This window comes from Recurvomyces mirabilis (assembly GCF_035927965.1).
Source record: "Recurvomyces mirabilis strain CCFEE 5264 chromosome Unknown scaffold_2, whole genome shotgun sequence".
Lineage (NCBI taxonomy): Eukaryota > Fungi > Ascomycota > Dothideomycetes > Mycosphaerellales > Teratosphaeriaceae > Recurvomyces > Recurvomyces mirabilis.
The window spans coordinates 379,753-402,809 of record NW_027041936.1 but is presented as its reverse complement, the minus strand read 5'-3'; the positions used below and the strand labels follow the sequence as shown (position 1 = coordinate 402,809).

The window sequence follows — 23,057 nt, the reverse complement described above, 5'->3', positions numbered from 1 at the left end:
ACGATCAAGAAGCAAGTCACCTACGAAGAGAAAGCTTCACTTCAGAAAATTGTGGATCACGTGCATATCACTATTGTGCCACCAGCTAAATCAGTATCGAGAATACAGGCGAGGATCAACAACACCATGGCAGCAAAATTCCTCTCGCCACAACTAGGAGATGGAGCATCGCTTGAAGCAGGCACGAAACGGACGATATGGGCGACCAAGCTTCCTCCAGCCCACTCCCGGACCCGCTTCCGAGCGCAATAAGTTGTTCTACGGAGGCAGGAGCGATAACCTACCCACCTTCCTGCGCGATCACGCGGACTCGTACATTACGTCAACGGCCCTATTGTCAATCTCAACAATACCAAGCGAGGATCTTGGCGGGCTGACAACCCAGTTGCAATCATTTCTTCTTCCAACTACAATTGCTCGCTCAGTGGACGTTCAAGGCGACGACATGGCAGCCACAGTCAACGGCAAGGCTTTGCCACCACATCTCCGTCCAAGGGTAGCATCGAAACGTACCCCGAATCCTGAATCCCCTGTTACTATCCCCTGCACTTCTTCACGCGAGGATTCCGGAATATCAGTAAATGACAAGCCCTTATCGCCAACTACCGAGGACGTCCGCGACAAGCTCTCACAGCTTGGTGTGACTGTAACCAGCCCCAAGAAGGCTACCAAAAACCAATCAGGCCATGACCCGACCGAGATAGAGCTGGAGCCTGAATTTCGTGGCAGGCCGAATCAACGTGGGAGAGGTGATCGCCGTGAACGTGGAGCTCACGGAATCGGTGCTAACCCCTCTTACATGAGCGTGGCAGAAGCTCAGTCCACGACCGTACCTCATCAGCCCCCTCCTACTCGTGGTAGAGGTCAACGCGGCAACATTCGCGGTGGTCGCTGGCCGGGCAAGAACGAGATTCCGAAGCCTGACCAGAAACGCTGGGATGCAACCTGGCGGTCAAGCGACGGACGTAGCTTTTCTTCCTCAGGAGCTAATAGTGGCTGGGGCGATGATGCGAAGCCTGCCGAGGCCGGTTTCAAGCTGACGGATTTCAATGGTGGTTGGGCGCCTGCACCAATCGACTGGGATGCCCGACCCGGGTTTCGTGATGCGAAGAAGCTCTCTACAGTCGATCTTTGGTTAGATGATGTTGATAACAATGGCGCATTCGTTACTCATGATGTGCTGATAGGAGCTGGCGATGAGGTTGTTCCTCGCACCTGGGTGCCATCAGCAGTCGGCAAGCAATCACTGCGAGCCTTCTTCTCGGAAATGGTTGCGTCTCTCAGTCCAGCACCACTTGATGAGTCTGATCTTCAGGACGTTAAGCCATGGTGGACGCTATACAAAGACGACACATCTCTGTTGCTCCCTTATACCCATCCTGCAATCACAGGTATCGACCCTGATGAGAACAAGGAAGAACGACTGGCTCGGGAAGCCGATCATGGCGCCAATCACCATGCCGAAAATAAGAAGCGTTTCGAAGCTTCCAAACGCGCAGCGCAGACCGAGAAACGCCAGCGAGCCAAAGTCCGCGCAGACGAGCGCAATAAACTGGTTTCAAACAATGCATACACGATTGAGAAGATCAAGCCTGGCCTGAGCATCTACGTCCGTTCCGCTAAGGTCTCGGACATGCAGCAAGTGCGTGAAGTCTACAACTACTATGTGTCCAGCTCCTGCCAAGTACCAGAGACCGAGAAGCGTACTACACTTGACATGGAGCAGCGTTACCATGCTGTCGTTGCAAACAAGCTGCCCTTCCTGGTGGCTTGCGTGCGAGGTCGACAGCTACAAGGCCGCAAAGGCAAGAAGAAGTACCAGTACGGCGACGGAGAAGGTATCTGGCTGCCCGAGACGATCGTGGGATTCGCAACCGCAGACGATTTTCAGGATATGAAAGGCATGTATGGCTTCACGTGCGAAGTCGAAGTGTTCACTCATCAGGATTATTATATGAAGGGCATCGCTTCCTGTCTGCTGGACAAGTTGCTCAATCTGCTGGATCCTCAGTATGTCGAGCGTGGGGGGTATGAGGTCGAAGGGGATGAGCTAGATGGGACTGGTGCAGCGCGGACGATGGAGAACATTATCGCCCATGTGCCGTATGAGAAGCCTGAGCGTCTGGAGTGGATGAGTCGGTGGCTGAAGGTTATGGAGTTCAAGCAAGTTGCTGCTCTTGATGGCATTGGCAAGAAAGCTGGTCAGAGGTGTGCTTTACTTATCAAATTGCTACGAACTGAAGAGAAGACTGACATTTCTCTAGTGTGGACCTTGCTCTATTTATGCGCAAGACGAGCACCATCATTGATCCGAAGAACCCTCCAATCCCAATGCAATACCCATCTTAATATATGGTGAACAGAGGGACGGGAAGGTTTTCAAGGCTTGATGACGGACTCGTGGCGAGCTCTCGGTGTGCGTTCGCTCTCATGGTTGAGATTTCCAGTTAAATGAGTAATGATGCTCTAGCGGAAGGCGAGTCGAAGTAACGAATTCTTTTAGGGCGTTGAGAGTTCTGGGTAACAAGCTGGACGTAGATGGCGCTCAGGCTTCTGTCCGACGGTACGGTATTATATCTCTACGACAATGTACTTGAATTGAAAAGCTCTTTCACTGCACTCAATGTAGAGTCTGGTCTTTCAAACCTTGCCAGCAAATCACTGGATTACAACCATGCAGCTAAAAGTAAAGCCCTCGTTCCCATCAGTCTCAGCATTCTTCACAGTGGCAGAGGCGTCATGCAAATATAGCTTTGACTGTGCCCGATCCAGGTATATTCCGTCAAATCAGCAGCTTCGGGGCTGTTGTTGTAAAGATCTGCGTAGAGCTCTTCGGCATTGCAGCGGTCTCTGCAATACAATCAGTCACTCTGCCCCAGGCTGAGACTATGGATCGCACTTACTGCATCAGATAGCATTCGTTCCCCTCGTCGGGGAGGAAGGAGAGGGTGTGGCCCGCACTGTGTATCTCCGTCAACAATCTCTCTCATTAAGCACTCTCGCCCACTCTCCACCTGCTTCACGTAGGTAGCGGGGGCGAGGGAAAGCAACGTACTAGTCGTTCAGATTCACGCATATGTCCAACGGCCAGACCACGTAGTCGCAGCTCCCGGTGTAGTGCGTGCCGGTGCAGAGCTTGACGCCGCCTATGGCTCGCTTTGTCAAGTGTTGGAAGAGTGAGGCTGTGTTTGCGGCGATGGGGTTGTGGGGTGTTGGGGCGAGGAGGGGGCGTGGAATTGCCAGGATTGTGGTTGCTGAGAACAGGAAGCTTAGGAGTGTAGTGATGAGAAGGTTGATGGTCGCCATGTTCGAGGCTGTATTGTGTTGGTTGGATCTTGTGTGGTATGTCGTTCTGGCCTGATGGTTATTGAGACGACCCTGGAGTCAGTCAACAGTTTGGATATGAGAATGAGACAAGAGATTATGTGTATGAGGTCAGTAGGTCAGGCTACGCATGCACGTGTGAATCGTGCACGGAATGCGGAAAGAGCCTTCGGTCATCTTACAAATCGCTAACTGCAGCAAGGCACACAATACTCACGTGCGACCGATATGTCCTTGTACCCTTGTGCGTAGCGTAGTACAAACACTCACAAACGCCTTGCGAAACCCATATAGCAAACAATGCCAATTTCCCTGGGGCCGTCCACAAAACTACCCTCTCCCTCCACATGAACATCCACGTTTCCCTTCCAGGCCGTCTCTCCTGCATCCCCTGCATCCCCTCCCCACCATCTCCCACCATCTCTCCTTACCATCCCCCATGACCTCCCCCACCCCATCCTACCCCCATCCCACCTACCGCCACAAAGGCGCCACAGTCCCCACCCCCCTCTCCACCACCGCCCTCACCCGATCCCCAAGGGTCTTATTCCCACACTCGACCTCCAACCCCTCCAGCCAAACCCTCGCCACACTCCTATCGACCTGAATCTCAATCCCCGGGACCGGAATTCCCATATCATGAAGCCGTTTAAGTTCTGCCGCTTCGGATTTTTGGAGAGAGATCTCGTCTGGGGCTTCGCCATCCGTCCCATTCTGTGACGTAGTAGGGCGCGGGCGAGCGATGGGAGTTATTGCGTCCTCGCCGAATTGGGCCTCGAGGAACATGAAGACCCGGCTTAATTTCTCCTCCGCCGAGACATCAGCGAGAGGATGTCGCTTCCCCTTCAGCCGTGCCTCTAGCCCGTCCTCCACAGCCCCATCGCCGTTCGTATCGCCATTGCTCTTCTCCCCCTCCACCATCTCCTCGTCGCCAAAAGGATCATACACACCTTCCTCCACGCTCTCGCGCCTCAACCCACTTTTGTGTCCGTGCGAGTGTGAGTGAGAGTGCGAATGCGACCCCATCTTCGAGCTCTGCCGCACAGCCGCCGGCGAACTCTCGACACTAAGCAGCACAGCCATGACCGCATCGGCGATACTATCATTCGTCACATTGCCCTCCCACTCCATCTCCACTTCCCCCGTGGTCGAATGGTGCGTAAGCCGAACAGCACCACCCATAACGTCCATAACGACTCTACTGCCCTTCCCCTCCTCCCTCACCATCGAATCCCCACCATTCTGCCCCTCCTCCTTCATCTCTATCTCGTCAGCCTCAGGCACAACCCCCACCCCCCCAAACGTCCCCTCCAGCGCCCACCGTATAAGCTCCACCCCCGCCGCCGCCAGCGTAATCCTCTGCCGGCACAAAATCGTCGTCGTAGTCAAGCCCGCAAACTCCTTCAGATCCTCCGGCGCCATGAGCGAGAGCTTGAAATCGTTCTGCACGAGCACACCGCTGATGAGCTGTCCCTCAGCCGTGCGCAGCTTCTTCGCCTCCCCTGCACCATCATCTCCTCTACCCCTCATCCCATCCCCATCTCCATCCCCATCCTCCTCCTCCTCCTCCTCCTCCTCCTCCTCCACAGAAGCAGCGGGACTCGGCAACACCAACCCCGCCAAATCCACCTCCTTCGCCAACCTCCCAACTACGCGAGCAATCTTGTCTTGACGATAGGGTATACGAAGGACTTCGCAATTCGCCGGGGAGAAAACCTTCATCTTCTGCAGACTCAACAATCTCGATTTCAACCGGCCCATATTATGTTTCTCCCCATGCACCAAAACCACCACGGGAGCGGCGACTTCCTCGATGAATTCCCTATTCTCGCTCCCATCTACATGGGCGGCGAAAGAAAATTCCTGTACCGTACAACGGCGGGGTATCATGACCTTCTCCCCGTCCGCACCAGCCGCGCCGGGTTTCTTGCCAGTCAGCATACCGCCTTGTTGCCCTCCTCCTCCTCCACCCCCACGATTAGCAGTCATAACAGCAGGAATCACATCCGGCTCCAACATAATCGTCTTCGCCATCGTGCCCTCAACCGAGTATCCCGTGATAACGACCCCGTTCCTCGGGTCCGGAGCCCAGCGCTCGAGTAAGGACCGCGAAACCCCATTCTGCAGCATCCCAGGCGAAGCGAGCATCACGCACCCGCCTACATCGTCGAAGCGATCTAGAGATTTGAGGGAGCGGATATATGTGAAATCCCAGGGTCCACTAGCCCCCGTGCTCGTCGCTCCGTCGGCGGAGGTGGTGGTCGATGTAGCCCCCGATTGGAATTTCGCCCGGATGGAGGAATTCATGCTGTCGATGTAGGTTTGGTAGACTACCATACACTTCCGCGCCAAGGAGGAAGCGTAGTAAATGGGGAATTTCCGGAACTCTTCGTGTCGCGTCCAGTAATCTTCCAAGATGAGCAGAAGTTCCTGCGCGCGACCTATGGCGAAGACGGGGAGGAGAGCGCGGCCGCCGCGGAGGAGGATGGAGGTGATGCTTTTCATGAGGGCGGTTTCGCGCTCGAGACGCGGGACGTGGGTGCTGATGCCGAAGGTGGATTCGGTGATGAGACAGTCGATTTTGACTCCCCTGGGTACAGAGGCGGGGATGAGGTGCCGGTCGTTTTCCCGGCTGTAGTCGCCTGTGAAGAGGATGTTTAGACCGGCGATGGAGACGACGTACATGCAGGCTCCGAGGACGTGGCCGGCGGGGTAGGGGGTGAAGCGGATGCCATTGTGGACGTGGGTGGTGTTGAAACTTATGGTTTGGATTAGGGGGAGGGTGGTGAGGATGTCGGTTTCGTTGAAGAGTTGGTTTACGTAGCCGTCTGTGCCTGAGGTCGTGGAGGTCGAGGCCGAGGTGGAGACGTGGGTGTTTTGGACGCGGACGGAGTCTTGCATGAGGTGTTTGTAGATGGCTTTGGTTGGGTGGGTCATGTAGACTCGGCCGGCGAAGTTTGTTTTGGCCAGGACGTAGGGGAGGGAGGCGGCGTGGTCCATGTGGAAGCTGGGGAATGGTGTTAGCTGTGGTTGGGAGGGAGTGGTTGCTGTATTTATGTGCTGATATGAGGTTCACCACAGCAGAGGCGAACAGGGAAGATATGGCTCGAAAGCAGAAGAAATGGCATACAGTGGCTATGTAGACTACGATAGATGGCTGTGAAGGTGAGCAAGAAGAGGAGGAGGAGGAGGAGAAGAAGAGCAGGACACGCTGTTCGGCCATATACTGCATGCCATCCGCCGTGGCCATCCTATCCTCCGCATGCCATAATAACCGCTTGAAGAAAGTGCCACTTACTGAGTAATCAACAAAACATCAACGGTACTCAGGTCGAACTCATCGTAGAAGGGTAATGCTGCCAGTCCATCATACGCGGGATGTATGCCAGCGTCGAGCATGACCGTTTTGCCCTTGTATTGCAGTATATGACATGACCGCCCCACCTCGTTTCCGCCGCCCAGCGCGATGAAGATGAGCTCATCGGACGGGTCGATCGGGTCGTCGTCATCTGGGGCGGGTGTGTTAAGAGCGGCGTGGGAGCGCTTGTTGGCCATGATTGAGGTTGCGGAGAGGTGAGGTCAAGGTCAAGGTGCGCTGACCGCGCCGAGGTCGCGTCTATGTGCCAGGCAACAGTCGGCAATCTTGCGAGATAGCAGAATCAGAATGGGGTGTTGCGTGACGTCTCCGACAGGCGGAGTAGTAGTAGTGATGCGGTAGAGGTGAAGATGAGTGGGTTGTATGATGACTGCTCCTGCCTTCAATAATGATAATAATAATGAAGCCGGGAAAGTGAATCGAGGAGGCACGCTAGCGAGGCAGAGCGGTTTCTTGGCGCGCCGGCCGATCCCGCTCGTCGCAGTGTTGGTCACTTTCGAGACTCCTCACCTACAAGCACAAGTCAAAGGCCGCGATCCGAGGCCGGAACGTCACCAACAGCCATCACATCAACCTTGAACAAGTCCTGAAGGCATCACACTGGAACACACAACATCATAACGACCCAACTGGATGAGCAGAGGATAGGTGGGCAAGGCAGAAGCGGAGGAGGAGGAGGAGCTCCTCGCGTGCTGTGGGACTAGGCAGGCGTGGTCCTGCCAATACATATATCCACACAGTCGCCACCGAGACCATTTTCGCCATGTCAAACTACGCCATCTCGCCGCCACCGCAGAAGCCTGCGCCGAGACCATTTTCCCCTTCGGCATATCCAACACCCACCACCGCTGGCTCGCCCAACATGGCCTCGCCATATGGTCAACCACCACCTGCGAAGCGACAGCGACTATCGCCTGATGCGCGGTCGCCTGTCGGTGGAGGACTGCCATACATGGCGAACCCATACAACACCTACGGGAACCCTTATGCCCAACAGGCGCCCGTCCACTCACCATACGGTAGCCCAGCATCATACGCCTCTCCGCAAGCATCTTTCAACACCCCTCAATATCATCCACAATGGCAGCATTCCCAGCCTGTGACTCCGGCAGCAACAGCAGCAGCAGCAGCAGCACCCACACCTTCGCGACAGATGAGTCCGCCGCAAACGCAGAGCTCGCAGTCGCAGATGATGCCTCCGCCTCCACGACCAAACAAGGACGAGAAGGAAGAGCGTATGAATGTGGATGACATCGGTGACTCGTTGTTCGGGACTGGTGTCAACGTCAAGGACGAGGAGAACAATCTGCATTCGACCTATGGAAGTTTTGTCTCCGGGCAAGGCTCGTTCACTGGCTCGAGCACATTATCACCCAACAACAGTTTCAACCTCCTCACGCAATCCACCTCCTTCGGGTCGCAGAACGGGCCAAATGGTGCTTTTGCTGGGACGATCGGACGTCCGCAATCCCAAGAGGAGATCGAGGCAGAGGTCAAGCGGAAGAAGGCAGAGGCGACGAGAGCGAGGAATGAGAGGTTGCAGCATCACATGGAAAACCAGTTCCTGCAGACAAATTGTATCAGAAAGCGGATGATGGAGAGGGCACACGAGCACGGCGTGACGGTCAATACGCAGGGCTTATGGCAGAAACAGCCCGAACCTCGCACAGTCAGTATGATGAACGGCGCAGGGACTGAAGGTTTGGCTGCGATCGATACGCGGCCTGAGTTTACGGCGACCAAAGGCGATATGTTTGAACAGTTGATGAGTCTGGTGTCGCTAGCTGCAGGTGAGAGGCTGAGAGGTTTGGTGGATGATGCGTATGCTTTGAGTCGAGCGAGACGGTATGGTGACCACGGCCGCGTCCCACCGGATTTCGCCGACATTGCAGTAGGTGAGGGGGAGAAGAAAGAGGACGAGGTGGTGCAGGAGAGTATTACTGGTACGCAGTGGGACAAGGTCCCTGAGACGGATCTCCTACCCAACGGCACTACCAAATCCGCTACCCCACCACCCTCCTCAAGAAAAACCCTCACCTTCCAGTCCGCCACCGCCGCCCACCTCCGCCAACTCTCAGCAGCAGACAAACGCGCCGAAGAATCCCGCATCGCGCGCCGCTCCGCCCGCCGTAAAGCCGCCTCCGACGCCGCCGCTCTCACAAACGGCTCAGCAGACGACGCAGCAGCAGCCGGCGAGGGCTCAGCAGCCGAAGACATAGCGGCGCCGAAAATGAGCAAGAAGGAAATCGCGCGGAAGGAGAAGGAGGAGAAGAAGCAGACCGAGAAGATGAGCGCGACGACGACGAATCAGACGGCCGCTATGATGGCTTTGGGGAAGAATGCGAAGAGGTTTTCTTGGATGTCTGGGGGTGCGGCGGCGGGGTTGCAGAATCGGTATAAGGTTTCTCCTGGTGCTGCTGCTGCGGCGGGGGGGGCAGGTGGGAGTGGGACGGTCACGCCTGGTGGTGGTGGTGGTGCTGGGGCGGTATTGGGAGGCGGTGCGGTGGTTAAGGCGGAGGGGCCTGGGTCGCCTGCTGCTGGGACTTCTGCTGGTGGTGGTGGTGGGGGCGGTGCGGCAACGGCGGCGAATTTTTCCGCTGGATCCCCGCAGGTTGCCTCAGGAGCCGACCAGACAGCACAAGAGGTACCCGACTGGGGCTACTGGTCCGAACTCCTGCCCCAGAACCAGGGGATTCAGAGTCGAGACTGGATGTTCGTGCTCGAGCGGGATGGGAAGGCGCGGTTGGCTTTGCAGCGTCTGAGTACCAAACTCGCTTAGGAGGCTCTTGGGTATGATCGGGCGGTGTGGGCGTTTGCGACGGATAAGGCTGGGATCGGCATTGCCGTGATTCAGAGGATGCGGGAGGAAGGTTGGAGGTATCGGGAGGTGGGGCTTGGGGAGGGGGTGAGGGTCAGGTGGTCGAGGGATTTGGGGTTGGGGGGCCGGCCGGGGATTCATGCGTTGGGGTGGGTGAAGAGATGAGGTGGGGAATCGGGGATTTCTGCGAGTGGGAGGGGTTTTGAGAATTTTGGGGGGGTTTCCGTGGGGCGGGGGTGGGGGTGAGGGGGCAATACGTTTTTGTCATGGCTGTGGTCTATGGCTTGTGGTGGTGGCGAGATTCCCAGAGAAAGTCACGTCGTGCGTGCGGTTTATTGCTTTTTTTTTAGCGTTGGCGCCTGGGTTTTGTGGTTTTGGTGGCGACGCGGAAAGTTCAGCGGTTTTGTTTTCTGCTTTCTTGCTTGCATTACGAGATTGGGAACGAGGCAGCGAAAGGGAGGATTGTGGCAATGTACGAGTTGCGCCTTTACTAGCAAGCTCTAGTGTGGAAAGCAGAGTAGATACGAAAGGGAGATTTACCATCAGGCCTGGCTGTCTGAAATCCCGTCCTGTCGTTCCGTGGCGCGGCGAACGCACTTCGGTCATTGAATGGATCGTACGTTGTTCAGATCTGAGCCACGCATATCGCTTGGGGGAGGGGAAGAGCCTGGCTTCAGTCGATGCTGGAGACGGTAAGTATCATACTCAATCCAGCTCATCCTCGCCATTGAATGACATGGTCCCGGACCGCAAGACTTTTTCGAACCTTCGCTGTGCATACCGGCTGAGGGGAAAGAGCCTGGCTCACTCGATGCTGGAGGGTAGTGAGTGTCTCCCTCACTTTGGTTGAAGCTCGCTATTGATTCAAGGGTATGTGCTGACATGTGATGGCTCCCGGAGTGTTCATGGTAGGTATAAAGTCCAGCTCAAACCCTTTCTAATTGATGGTCCTTTCCTAAGTTCTACACTAGCTCAACACATTCACGCATCAGCAACGGCCATGGCCTCTGCAACCCCCCTCGACTATCTCTGTACGCGGTCTGAAACGTCGTGCGGACAATGACCTCTTCGTGTCGGAGCAGGATGAATGGCAATGTTTGCACGACTCATCGGTACTCGATGCGGATGAAGACGACGAGACTCTGCGTTCCATCTCCGAGGAAGCAATCGACAGAGGCGTGCGACTTCCTCGGTCAGTGCCTGGAAGAATGTGAGTCACTGTTGGATTCCGGTATAAGGTGTGAAGGCACTAGAAATGATCCACTGAACACTGGTATCTGTATTTCCAGCGGCGGACTCCGAGCAGAGTACTCAGGAGATGATGATGTGGCCGGCTGGATACGACGAGCCTCAGCCATCTCCCCGGTCCGAGACGACCGACGCAGATTTCGAGCAGGCTCTCGCCTCCCTCAACTCTATGCGTGAGAAGATCAAGCAGCAAGCGGAAGAGTACCGGGAGCTGGAGTCCGGGCTTCGCGCGTCTACGGCCATGGCAGCATTGTGGGAGCGGAGATTCTCACGTAAGGAGGCAAGAGCCGCGAACGTGGTGGCAGCGGCTGAAGAAGTCCTGGCAGCTTTTGGGGATGTGCTCGGGATTGGGCCTACCTTGGTGAAGCTGCAGGAGGCGCTCGAGGGCGAGGAGTGATTACCAATGCTTGGACATGACGGTCCCAGGATTGGGGTCACGGTGGGTAGAGGGCATCAAGACGTAGCTAGCTCAGGGCTTCCGATGGTCACGAACATAAGGGGTGACTCTGCACCTTGCCATCGCCTTGCGACCTTGCCCCCTGTATAGCCTGGCTTTTCCTCCTGTGGTTCAAAGGATCGCCCCAGATTGTATATCATCCAGTATGCTGATTTCCATCGCTGGCGGCACTCACTTGCGGGCTCAGGACAGCTCAGTCATGCTTCATTAGAGCTGCCGTGCCTCAGAACACCTGTCACATGCTTCTCGCGAGATTCACCCTTCCAACCTCAAGAACATCTCAGGCCTTCTGCTCCCTTTGCCTCTTGAAAGTCGTCCAATACACTTCCCAAGACATCAAGCATGACTACCAACGCCAACATGCGAGCATTGTCATATGGCTCGGAACAGAACGGCAAGAGAGTCAGGGTCTCGACCTCGGAGACCGAGCTCACTAGAAACATTGGCTTACCTGCGTTGCTCTCTTCAGCAAGAGATCGCGAAGAGCCGAGAGTAGACAAGCCAAATCGAGCAACAGAGGAAGGCAATCGAGGACCAGGCCAAGAAGATAGAGAACCAGGCCGGATCGATCAAGACCCGGGCGCACGAAATCGACCGGCAAGCAGAAAAAGACATGTTCGCTCGACGACCGAGTGTACTCTGCCGCCGACGAGTACAAAGATATTGTTGAGGACATAATCGACGAGCCAAGGGAGAAGGTTGACGGTCTGGAAGACGACTTGAAATGCGAGCAAAAGACTGTTGGGAGGCACAGAGTAGAGGTTGAAGCGCTGACGGCCGAGCTCGAGCAGCAGAAGTTTAGGCTGGACGCTGTTGTGGATGCTGAGAAGGAGGTGGTGAGGGTAGCGGATCGCTCGAGTATTCTCCAGCTCGGACATGCCATGTTCAAGTTGGAGGAGGCGCTTAAGAAAGGGTCGTGAGACGGTGGGCTGTAGATGTGATGCAGCATGTTTGCCCGCAATTGGGGGCGAGGGAAGTCCGGCAGGTACTCAGACCCCTGCTAGATATTCAGGGCCTGACCATAGATCTTCCTGCGTATTCATTAGATCTGTAAGGCCTCGACCCTCTACGATGTCTCCTCTCCTCGATCAGGGCGTCAACCCGCTGAGGCGTAATCCAGTCGCCTGATTTCCTCACCGTGTGACTTCACTCAAATGCATGAAGCCGTCCATTTCTCTGTGACACTCATGTCACATGCACCATGGTTCCCGTCACCTGCTACTCGTTGCATCGCAGCAGGACATATCAATGCCACTCCTGGCCCCGGCCACTCATGTCCAAACCACCATCCTCCCTCCAGCACTAACCATGCCTTCGCCTCTTCTTCCAAACACAAAGGAAGCGCGCCTTGACAGCAACCACAACAGCCAGTAGCAAGAAGGCATTTCAATCGATGCCCCCTCAAGCCGTCCCGGCAGCAGGTAAGACAAACAATTTCCTCACACCAGCACTGTACCTCCCAGTAACGGAACACTCGCCTCGTTTCCCAGCATCCACAATCTCGTCATCCTCCTTCAGGATGGACAAAGTCCTCACAGACCTCGAAAGCCTACGCAACACAATCCGAGAGCAAGAAGATAAGATCGAGTTCCAAGCTAAGAAGATCACGGACCTGGAAACAGAGAGGAACAGGATACAACGTCTCTTCCACACAGAGCAAGACGCGAACGATCTTTTGGGAGACGAGGAACTTGCGCAACTTGACGTCGCGGAAAGGAAGGCAAAGGTCTTGGCGGAAATAAAGGCCGCTGCGAAGGGAGTCGTGGTGGCGTCGGGCATTGGCGATTTGATTGGGCTGGGCCAGGCCCTTGGCTGGGCTGAAGAAGGTGCTCGAGGAGTAGATCCCGTCAGCGTAGGCATGCACCACTAAGCCTTTGGTTGCATGAGTCGGGAAAAGGGAGGAAGATTCGGTGATGGTCAGGTAGATCCCGACCATTCGTACTTGACTGAGATCCACAGGTTGCGGTCATTCAGCAGGATATTCAACAACAGAAACATCTCATATACACCTCACCCTCTACTTACATACTTACACAACCCACCCACTCCCGCTCACTGCCTTCCCCGCCTCGGATCACTAGCCTCCTCCCGCCTAAACCCCCTCATCTCCTTCGTGCCCAGGCTCCCCCCACCCCCCTCACCCCTCCTCTCCCACCCCCCTAACCTAACAACAAGACAAGTAGCATTATCTGCCTCGCCACTCTCCGCCGTCTCCGTAGCAAAACTCACAACATCCCGTCCCCCTTGCTCCGGCGTCCGGGCCTCCTTGACCACATCCACGATCTCCTGATCGCTTAGATGACCCGATACGCCGTCCGACATGAGGACGAGAAAGGAGTGTTCGGCGGGTGAGATGTTGAGGCGGGTGATTTGCGGTTCCGCGCTGACGCCGAGGCGTTTACTGCCGATGTCGCCAAAGGCTCGCGTGTTGGCTAGGCCGCCCATGCGTTCTTCGCCGAAGGAGTCGGTGACGAAGGTGGCGGCGTAGCGGCGGAGTCTGGTGGCTTCGACGGGGGTGTCGGGGTGGTGGTTTGTGGTTAGCGGGACCGCTTTGCCGTCGCTGGTGCGGCAGAGGAGGATACGGGTATCGCCTGCGTGGGCGGCGATTAAGGTTGATGGGGATGCGGGATGCCAGAAGGGGGTTGGGGTGGGTGTGGAGATGAGGGCGATGGAGGCTGTGGAGCCGCCTTTGAAGCGTTCGATGCCGCCTATGGGTGCGCTGAGGTCGGGTGAGGAGCCCTTTTGTGAGCGGGTGCGGAGATTTTGGGAGGCGGGGCGGTCGGGATGGAAGAGGACGTCGTTGTCGTTTAGCGGTCTGTCTGCGAGGACGGGGTCGTCGAGGGAGGCTTGCTTGTTCTTGGCGTTGGTGTGTTTGCTTGCTTGGGCGGCGGTGAAGTCGAGGTCAGCTTTGAGGAAGGCATAGGTGAGGACGGTTTCGATGGAACTGTTGTTCTGCGTGGACGCGGTCTCGTCAGAGGCGCGGTTGGAGACGGCGGGGAAGTATTCGGGTTTGAAGCGCTTGAAGTAGCCGCCTACTGTCTCCTTCCAGTCTGAGACCAGCCCTCGTTGCAGGTCTTCTGCATCCTGCTCGCCCATGATGCCACCTTCCGAGTCTAGACTGTCGGCATCGTTCGTGCTTTCCTTTTTGAGACTACTCTCCATACCAAATAACAATGCTGCCTCCTCCACATAACCATGTAATCTGTCCCGCAAAAACTCTGAGCACTCACTCCCGCCATGACCATCAAATACACCAAAGTAAAAGACTTGTGGGTCGCCACTCTCGCTCTTCGCTGCCTGACCTCCATCATTCATACCGCCACCTGCACCAGGCAGCTTCCGGCTCAAGCTGACGGGCTGTCGCTGCGCAAAAGCCGGGATCTCGATCGTGCCTGCCTGATATGTATCCTCATTATACGGTCTACTTCCTCGACTCACGCCAGCGCCGAAATGATGCTTGGCGCTCTTGATGGGGATCCTGACGATCGTCGTATCTCTGCTGGAAGCTGACTGCGCGACCTTTGCCGCTCGCTTGCTCGGTCCGGCATGTGGTGAGGATTCATCTCGTGGCAGACGATGGTGATTCGGGCTTTGCTTGTCTGGTGCTAGAGATGAAGAGGGAAGGTGCGTTACGAAGTACTTGTGGAAGGCGCGACGTTGGTGAATGCTCCGCCGGATGGGTGGTTGACTTTCCGCGAAGACGGTTCGGAGGGCATTGCGGATGTTGTAGGGGACGCCATAGTGGCTCATGTTGGGTGTTTGTATCCAATGGAAGTCTCAGAAGGGTCTCATTGAACCGCTCCAGGCGCGACTCAAATCTGCCACCAAACCATGGTCGATAGTCAAGGTGGTCGTTGCAGAAGCGCCACGAGGGGTCGTCGGCCTGCACTTTCTCGTTTGCGGGAAGTGGAGGATTCGCCTTTACTCCGAAACGAAACGTCTCTACAATGTCTTCACTCTTTACCACCATATCTCATTCATCCCATTTCATTATGATGAGCTACTATTCACGTGCTGCAAGAATGCAACCTCGAGGTGACTTACACTCCCGAAGACTTTCATACCAACATCCGCCAAACCACGATTTGATACACATCCCGCTCGTCCTATAATCCTCCCTCCCTCACGACAAGGTCTCGTGTAGCGAAATGTACAAGCGTTCGCAATCCTCCCTTCACCCTCTTCCGACATAGACGCTGCAGTCCAACCAGTCACGCCCGCAAATCCCTGTGTAACGACCAACCGCCTGAAACAGCTTCACTGCGTCCTTTCTCGCATCATGACACCCGTCAGGCATCCTTCGTGAATCCTAACGCCCGCTAGTGGATGACCTTTGCAGTACAAGACACAGAAGGTGACAATGAACGCGTGATCATACTCTATAGTATTGTGGTTTTTGCCCTCTCGCATCTTTTCCTTCTGTTGCCACCAAGTGCCTGTCATCCCCCCAAGACTGATATCCACACTCGTTCACGCACCCACATAACCCCGACTTCTCTGGTAGAAGGTCGACAGTCGAAGCTACACACGCCAACTTCAACAAGCACCGACTGCCTCCATCCGCAAGACAAACCAGACCACGAGACAAGCCACCATGCCTTTCCACACCATCCTCTCCGCTCTCATGGCAACTACAGTATGGGCACACATGGAACTCCACTCCCCTGCCTCCTTCAACAGCACCCACAACCCGCACCGCACCACCCCCTCCGACCCGTACCTCCAATACCCCTACGACTGCTGCGGCCCCAACGACCGCTGGACCTATCCCTGCCGCGGCTACCTCTCCCTCCTCGGCACGCCTCAAGGCTTACCCACCGCCACCTGGGAAGCTGGAAGCATGCAGACGTGGAATTTGACGGGGATTGGGAATCATTATGGGGGGAGTTGTCAGGTGGGTTTTAGTGTGGATGGAGGTATGTAGTGCTTTGCTTTCTGCGACTGATTTGCTTCTTTGCCTTTTCTTGGCTTGGCTTGCTGACGTGTGAATTTGTTTATGTAGGCAACACTTTCCGCGTCGCGACGAGCTATGAGGGAAATTGTCCGTATCGCAAGAATGGCGTGGGACCCGGTGGGCAGGATTTCGCGATGCGAGTCCCTGCTGATTTGGCAACGGGGGTGCAGGTCTTTGCCTGGATCTGGTATAACCGGGAGCAGGAATTCAACATGAACTGTAAGTCCCACCACTACTCAACCTCCCCACTCCCCTGACCGAAACGCTCAGACTAACAAAGACTCTTCACTAGGCGCCGCAGTAAACATCACCGCCCCAACCTCAACACCAGGGCCCTACGCCTTACTCTCAACTCAGTCAACCCTATCTACAATCCCCTTCTCCTCCCGCCCAGAAATGTTCATAGCAGACGACGGCAACGGCTGCTCAACCCCTCACACGACTGCGGAGCTCAAGTATCCTCTTCCCGGGCCAGATGTAGTGATGGGGGATGGAGAGTACCCTCTTGCCTTACCGAGTGGGAATTGCAGTGCTGGTAATGAGGTTGGGATGCAGGGTTACGGAGGGGAGATGGGGGAGGATGGGCATGCGACGCCATCGCAGGTCTAGACGAACGACTAGGTTTAGATCTAGGTCTGGGGTCCGGGGCCTGATGAGGACTCGCTCAGAAATAAGGCGAGAGCTGGACTCCGTTTGCTTACCGCTACCATTTTCGCCCGGAAAGAAATCTTATCGATGATGATTGACACTGCTGCACTCACTTGCAGGTCTGAGTATATAGGCAAATGCAGCCCGTTTGCTCTAGATCAGTATATAAAAAAGATATCCGCAAGTCAGACAAAGGCAGCTGGGCGAGGACTTTCGTACAACGTGGGTCTGAAATGTCCGGTCGTGAGGTTGTACATGACGTGATCGGTTGCCCACACGAACTTTCCCATCTAATGCTTTGGCTTTCTCGCCGTGTGGCATACACCACACACAGATATCAGACATATCGTTGGCAACAAAAAAGTTGCGACCTGCCTTATCATCCGCCCTCATCATCATCTCTGAACGCGATGCAAACCCCTTTAGACCCTCCGAGCACGAAAAACCTTCCCAGATCGCCCCTCATCCTGCTCATCCCGCCTCTCCTGAACGTTTGCCACAGAACACCTTCACCATCACCACCTTACCATCCACTCAACTCTGCCTCCTCACTCCCTCAAACCCCCAAGCACAACACTCAATTCCTTCCCTCTACACCCCCCACCCTCCTTCCATCCCCTCACACCCTCCTTCTCCCTCCCATCCAGACTCTCGCCCGCCCGCACATACCCCGCCAGAAACTGGAACCTTGTCCGCTCCCGCACGACAGGGGAGTAAGGACCCCCCGGCGTCTCTGGCGATTGTGGCAAAACCGTGCCGCCGTTCTCAACTTGAGCCTCAGGTGTCTGGGGGCGTGTCTCATCATCACCTGATGTAGCTTTAGGCGCCCAGCGAGATTCGAGGAGGGATGATGGGATGGTGGTGTTGTCGTCGTCAGGAGCGGGAAGGATAGATGTGGAACCCGGTACTTCTTCCGGCGGAAATTTATTCAAGAGAGAGGAACGGCAGGCCTTGCAGTCGCCGCTCAGGTAGCGCTGCAGTGCTTTATGCTCCTCCTCCTCCACCGTACCGTCTAGGGCAAGACCATCTAGATCGGATTGTAAAGCCACGGTCGTTGTGCTCTGGGCTTCAGTAAAGTCGTCCCAAATGGAGGGGTGAGGTAGCGGACCGACCATACCTTTACCGTCCCACATCTCCTCTAGGCAGAAGAGGCAGTAGTGTTGCGCGTCTTGAAGTTGGCGGGGCTGGCCAAGGATGAAGTAGTATGCCCCTGCCGCGATCTTGTGCTCAGGGCCTGGACAGAAGGGGTCGGCGCAGGTGATGGTGATACTACTGTCGCCGGCCAAGCGCTCGAGAGTGAGGCTAGCGCCTGCTTTCAGTCGGTTGCTGATATCTCGAACGAGGTCGCGGAGGATGCGATCGCTGTCGTGTTTCTTTGCGTCGAGCTCTGCTAGTCTTTGTGCTTGTTTGAGACGCAGGAGGGCGATTTCCACTTGTGGTGGTAGAGTAGCTTGGACGATGGGATCGTTCTCGCTGGCTAATGTGCCCGAGCTGTTTGGAAATCAGCTTCAAGCAGTTGGGATAGGAATAGGGGCAATTACAAGGTGTGCTCGCCGGTATTGGTCAACCAGACCCCATCGTTGTCAGTATCGACCTCGTATTCGTATTGAGAGGCATTAGATCTGGCTTCGCTACTGCTACTGCTACTGCTGCTGTCATCATCTATGGTGATGGGTGAGATGGCTCTGATAGCTTCCTCGCGCGTCTGGAACGAATTGCGGCGTTTGGCAGGCAGGGCGTAGGGAGATTGGGTGTAGCGCAAGGCGGACACTGGATAGTCGGTCATGTCAGTCCAAGTGGGAGTCGCCACACCCAGGTCGATAGAGTCACTGTATGGCGATGCTTTGCGCTTGGTGCCGTCCATTATTGCGAGGCGATGCGAAAGGAGTGCAATCGATCTATTGACAATTATGTATTATGAATGGATATGAGTCGTGCGAGCTGCGATAAGAATCTACCTAGTCACTTTTACAAGCTTGTGGGGTTTCTGGAGCAGTAGGCAGCAGGCAGAAGGAGAGAAATAAAGTCTACCTTACGTATGAATACATCGATCTCCACTGTTCATCTGCCAAGCATACCATACTTCTCACGATAAGCCCACAAGTGGTTGAGCGAGCTGAACATCACTATGAAATCATCACCAACTGACTCGCATCTGCTCCACGGCGTAGGCAGCCATACACTGTTGCTTTTGCGCTCACCACCGTGACAGGAAGATGATTGCCTCCACGCATGGCGCAATGATATGCCGCCAAGTGGGCTCTGACAATATTCGTGGGTCATCGCGTGCCCTATACCATCTATGTCTCCCAGGTTGTCTTGTAGATGCAGCATTGTGTGTCGTAAAATTTCCATCTGACGGAAAGAACGAAGGAGAGTGGAAGTGAAGTCGAGGAAGGAGCGATCGGCACAGATCTTGAAACTCGGATGCGGAAGCGCGGACGGAAATCGGCCGCGTCGGCGTCGGATTCGGATGCGAGAGGTTGCCACTGTGATGAAGTAATCATAAATTACAGTTGCAAGTACGGTGCGGTGAGGTTAGGAGCCTTTCTCCATCATCCGTTTGCTGTTACTCACCTCTCTATGCTTTTGCTGCAACACACTCCTTTGACATTACCAGCGCAACATAGAGTATACTGTACGACAACACAACCCGAGCGCATCCGACGCCAAGCCCCACACTAATCGCCAACGAGAATCTCCTCAGCATGCCATCTCGCACGTTGCCTACCTTCCCGCAGGCAGACGTCGCATCACATAATACCGACAAGTCCTGCTATGTCACCATCGGCACCAAAGTCTACGATGTCACAGACTTCTTGGACAGCCATCCGGGCGGATCCGACTTGATTCTGCAGTATGGCGGAATGGACGTCAAGGAAGCGATGGAGGACCCAATCAGCCACACGCACAGTGAAGCAGCATGGGACATACTGGACGACAGCTTAGTGGGTTTCATGGCGACGAACAAAGTCATCGATGCAGCTATGCGGAGTGAGGATCCCTTCACCGTCCTCCCAATGGAGCCAACGGGGAAAGGAATGACGGAACTTCAGAAGACGAACCCAGGCGCATACTCCGATGTCAACGCGCGAGCTGCCGCCACAACAGCAGGTCCCGAGGCCGAAAACCCCAACAAAGCCGTCTACGAAAGCACCGGCATGTCCTCGGCCGAAGACCTGAGCAGAGAAACCGACGCACGCGCCGACTACACCCGCCACAAATTCCTCGACCTCGACCGTCCGCTCCTAATGCAAGTCTGGAACGGCGGCTTCAGCAAACAATTCTACCTCGAACAAGTCCACCGCCCACGCCACTACAAAGGCGGCGCCTCCGCGCCCCTCTTCGGCAACTTTCTTGAACCCTTATCCAAAACCCCCTGGTGGGTTGTCCCCACCATCTGGCTCCCAGCCATAACCTACGGCACCCTCCTCGCATCGCAACACCTCAGCCTCGCCTCCACAACAGGCTACTGGATCTTCGGCCTCTGCTTCTGGACTTTAATCGAATACGTCCTACACCGCTTCCTCTTCCACCTCGACGCCTGGCTCCCCGATAACAGAGCAGCGCTAACCGCCCACTTCCTCCTTCACGGCATCCACCACTACCTCCCCATGGACCGCCTCCGGCTCGTCATGCCCCCGACCTTATTCCTCGCCCTCGCCACCCCCTTCTGGTCCTTCGCCCACGCCGTCATCTTCTACAATTGGCACGCGGCTGTGGCCGCCTACTGCGGTGGCGTGTTCGGGTATGTGTGCTATGACCTCACGCATTATTTCCTACATCATCGCAGTTTGCCCCTGTGGTATCGCGAGTTGAAGAAGTATCATATGCAGCATCATTTCATGGATTATGAGAATGGGTTTGGGGTGACGTCGAGGTTTTGGGATCGCGTGTTTGGCACCGAGTTGCCGCCGCCGCCCATGCCGAAGGTGTTGAAGACGACGTGACGTAGAGGTCTGAGGAGGATTAGAGGATCGCATCGATTGGTGGTGTTTGGCTAAGGAATGCGGGACGGGGAAATCGCCACGCTGGCGCTGGTTTTAGATTTGGCATAGAGATAGTATGAGAACTTAAATAATGTAATACCCCTATCACGGCTACCCTGGAACATCCTTTCATCGGCCCGTTCAATGTGTCCTCAACAACCCGGACCACATGTGACGCCAGACTCCACGCTCCCAAAGCAAGCAAACAAACCCAATCTGATTGATAAACATGGGACAATCCTGTCCCACACCTCCTCTCTCCCCTCCTCCTCGCCCCCAACATCGCTCAACATCACACCGGCATCGTCCTTCCATGCCTACTCGGATTCACAAACCTCTCAGCCCACCTCCATCCATTATTCGAAAACTCCATCCCCCTGGCAATCTGCTCATCATGCCTCAACAACCTCACCTCAAACCGCCCCAACCTCGCCTCTGGCAAGACCTTCCGCGCCACTTTCTCCTTCCCCATATACTCCCATTGGACATGCTCGAGCCCACCAGAGTCCATCGAGATCTTGTTGTTAGGTCCGTGAACCTCGTCGTGGTAGGCGTGGTTATCGTGTAAGACCCATTCCTCCAGCGGACCGTGGCGTTTCTGGGGGAGGTAAAGCGGTTCTTTCCCCCCACGGAGGAGACGCCAGAAGTGGGACAGGAGAGGAGTGAGGTTCAGACCGTGCGGGAAGACGGAAGACCAATCCGGTTCTGGCGCCAAGCCGCCGAGATCCAGGCGCGCGCGTACGCAGGAGTGGATGTGTTCTTGTGTGTCGGCTAGGACATGCTGGAAGTCGGTGTTCCCGGTTTCGTAGAAGGTGCCGTGGTATTTACCCGGGGAGCGGGTGCGGGCGCCCGCCAGGGATTGCGGAAAGGTGTTGCTGTCGTAGAGGGTGCCGCGGGCCCAGCCTTGATGCGCTAGAGCTTCGTCCGGGTGGTCGGTGAGCCAGGAGTGGAGACAGCCGTACCAGTGGTCGAGATAGTTGTCGTCGAATTGGATCCAATCGTGAAACTCGAATTTCGAGCGATCCTCGAGCATGTTTCCTGACAGCCGGTCCATCATCCAGGCTAGGGTGATGTCGGCTATGCCTGGATCGGCGTAGGAGCCCCCGATGTTGCTGTGGGCGCCGGGGAACCAGACTTGTTCGAGATTGGTGGTGCATTCGGGTTGGCGTTCCCAGATTGCTGGGGAGTAGGGGAAGCGGCGTTCGTCGAGAGCGAGGGCGTGGTAGGCGTTGTTGATCGAGTTGTGGAGTTTGGTGTCGAAGAAGCGGTAGGTGCGGAAGAAGGAGGGGAGGACGGGGAGGATGCGATGGAGGAGGGGGTTGACGGGGATGCCGAGTGCGCCAACCGTGTCCCAGACTCCGATGGCTTTGATGGTGACTTTTTGGGAGAGGCCGAGGGCTAGCAGGGCGCGGAAGTAGTCGTCTATGTACTTGTCGCGGATGGTGTGATCCTTGCTTCGAGACATCTTGGGGTCCGGCTTCACTTTGTCGACCGCAGTCTGCCTGTCTTTATGGTGGCGAATGTAGTTGTCAAAAAACAGTGGCTTGTAATGTGGATCACCGGCATGCTCCCAATCCTCGAAGCATTCGTAGAAATGTGACATGGCTTCCTTTTTCAGCACACCCATGGCACAAATGAACCCACCGAGTGTTCGTGCGGTGTATGCTCCTCGTGAGAAGCCGGCCAAGAAGATGCTGTCGTTCGGAACGAGGCCGTCGTGCTCAGAATAGTTGTTAGCTAGAAAGGCATAGGCTTCCCGAACGTTCTCAGCCAGACCAAGACCCGTCCCGCCACCGACGATATGGTTGTAGAGACCGAGACCAGTTCCGATCCCGGCTTGATAGTAGACAATTTGCGGATGGTGATGGTCGTCCTCTGATTTAATGGCACGGGCTAGTCTAGTCACATTGGTTGGGTTCTGGAGATGACCTGGTTGACCCCATTTGCCTGGCACCCAGCCATTATCGCTGTCCATCCATGTTCCTGGAATACTGTCAGTCTACCAGGAGAACTGAGACGGAGGGCAGGCGCACTTACCATCGCAGCATATGATCAATTTCTTCGGGAGCTTCACACGCATGCGCTCCTCTTCTTCCGCTGCTACCGAGCCGTGGCGTCCTTCAGACATGATGGTCGAGACCCACTCGTCGTCGGTATCACGATTCGTGAGTCTACGGATGTATTCGGAGTAAGCAAGCGAGAATGTTACTTTGGTAGACTTGAAGAAGGAAGAAATGCCCAGA

At 55.6% G+C, this 23,057-nt stretch overlaps 11 protein-coding genes across 11 annotated transcripts; 7 read left to right on the top strand and 4 right to left on the bottom strand.

Moving 5' to 3' along the window:
* Positions 1-445: 445 nt before the first annotated feature.
* On the top strand, positions 446-2,349 carry LTS14_000888 (uncharacterized protein; the record flags this gene model as incomplete). The annotated part of the gene is made up of 2 exons (XM_064833597.1): positions 446-2,208; positions 2,265-2,349. 2 exons carry the CDS (start codon positions 446-448, stop codon positions 2,347-2,349), a joined length of 1,848 nt encoding a protein of 615 aa, XP_064698558.1.
* A 1,449-nt stretch (positions 2,350-3,798) lies between these two features.
* YSH1 (endoribonuclease ysh1) lies at positions 3,799-6,879 on the bottom strand (the record flags this gene model as incomplete). The annotated part of the gene is made up of 2 exons (XM_064833596.1): positions 3,799-6,331; positions 6,623-6,879. The coding sequence occupies 2 exons, from the start codon at positions 6,877-6,879 to the stop codon at positions 3,799-3,801; spliced, it is 2,790 nt and encodes a 929-aa protein (XP_064698557.1).
* Positions 6,880-7,463: 584 nt separating this feature from the next.
* On the top strand, positions 7,464-9,479 carry LTS14_000886 (uncharacterized protein; the record flags this gene model as incomplete). Its single annotated transcript, XM_064833595.1, has 1 exon — positions 7,464-9,479. The coding sequence occupies one exon, from the start codon at positions 7,464-7,466 to the stop codon at positions 9,477-9,479; it is 2,016 nt and encodes a 671-aa protein (XP_064698556.1).
* A 1,039-nt stretch (positions 9,480-10,518) lies between these two features.
* LTS14_000885 (uncharacterized protein) lies at positions 10,519-11,163 on the top strand (the record flags this gene model as incomplete). The annotated part of the gene is made up of 2 exons (XM_064833594.1): positions 10,519-10,549; positions 10,808-11,163. 2 exons carry the CDS (start codon positions 10,519-10,521, stop codon positions 11,161-11,163), a joined length of 387 nt encoding a protein of 128 aa, XP_064698555.1.
* Positions 11,164-11,565: 402 nt separating this feature from the next.
* LTS14_000884 (uncharacterized protein) lies at positions 11,566-12,143 on the top strand (the record flags this gene model as incomplete). Its single annotated transcript, XM_064833593.1, has 2 exons — positions 11,566-11,715; positions 11,775-12,143. The coding sequence occupies 2 exons, from the start codon at positions 11,566-11,568 to the stop codon at positions 12,141-12,143; spliced, it is 519 nt and encodes a 172-aa protein (XP_064698554.1).
* A 473-nt stretch (positions 12,144-12,616) lies between these two features.
* Positions 12,617-13,093, top strand: LTS14_000883 (uncharacterized protein; the record flags this gene model as incomplete). Its single annotated transcript, XM_064833592.1, has 2 exons — positions 12,617-12,644; positions 12,714-13,093. 2 exons carry the CDS (start codon positions 12,617-12,619, stop codon positions 13,091-13,093), a joined length of 408 nt encoding a protein of 135 aa, XP_064698553.1.
* Positions 13,094-13,275: 182 nt separating this feature from the next.
* Positions 13,276-14,973, bottom strand: PTC6 (Protein phosphatase 2C 6; the record flags this gene model as incomplete). Its single annotated transcript, XM_064833591.1, has 1 exon — positions 13,276-14,973. The coding sequence occupies one exon, from the start codon at positions 14,971-14,973 to the stop codon at positions 13,276-13,278; it is 1,698 nt and encodes a 565-aa protein (XP_064698552.1).
* An 844-nt stretch (positions 14,974-15,817) lies between these two features.
* LTS14_000881 (uncharacterized protein) lies at positions 15,818-16,786 on the top strand (the record flags this gene model as incomplete). Its single annotated transcript, XM_064833590.1, has 3 exons — positions 15,818-16,139; positions 16,226-16,396; positions 16,470-16,786. The coding sequence occupies 3 exons, from the start codon at positions 15,818-15,820 to the stop codon at positions 16,784-16,786; spliced, it is 810 nt and encodes a 269-aa protein (XP_064698551.1).
* Positions 16,787-17,373: 587 nt separating this feature from the next.
* LTS14_000880 (uncharacterized protein) lies at positions 17,374-18,689 on the bottom strand (the record flags this gene model as incomplete). The annotated part of the gene is made up of 2 exons (XM_064833589.1): positions 17,374-18,316; positions 18,367-18,689. The coding sequence occupies 2 exons, from the start codon at positions 18,687-18,689 to the stop codon at positions 17,374-17,376; spliced, it is 1,266 nt and encodes a 421-aa protein (XP_064698550.1).
* Positions 18,690-19,533: 844 nt separating this feature from the next.
* On the top strand, positions 19,534-20,775 carry SCS7 (fatty acid alpha-hydroxylase; the record flags this gene model as incomplete). Its single annotated transcript, XM_064833588.1, has 2 exons — positions 19,534-20,573; positions 20,619-20,775. The coding sequence occupies 2 exons, from the start codon at positions 19,534-19,536 to the stop codon at positions 20,773-20,775; spliced, it is 1,197 nt and encodes a 398-aa protein (XP_064698549.1).
* A 331-nt stretch (positions 20,776-21,106) lies between these two features.
* On the bottom strand, positions 21,107-22,942 carry LTS14_000878 (uncharacterized protein; the record flags this gene model as incomplete). The annotated part of the gene is made up of 2 exons (XM_064833587.1): positions 21,107-22,797; positions 22,852-22,942. 2 exons carry the CDS (start codon positions 22,940-22,942, stop codon positions 21,107-21,109), a joined length of 1,782 nt encoding a protein of 593 aa, XP_064698548.1.
* Positions 22,943-23,057: the final 115 nt, after the last annotated feature.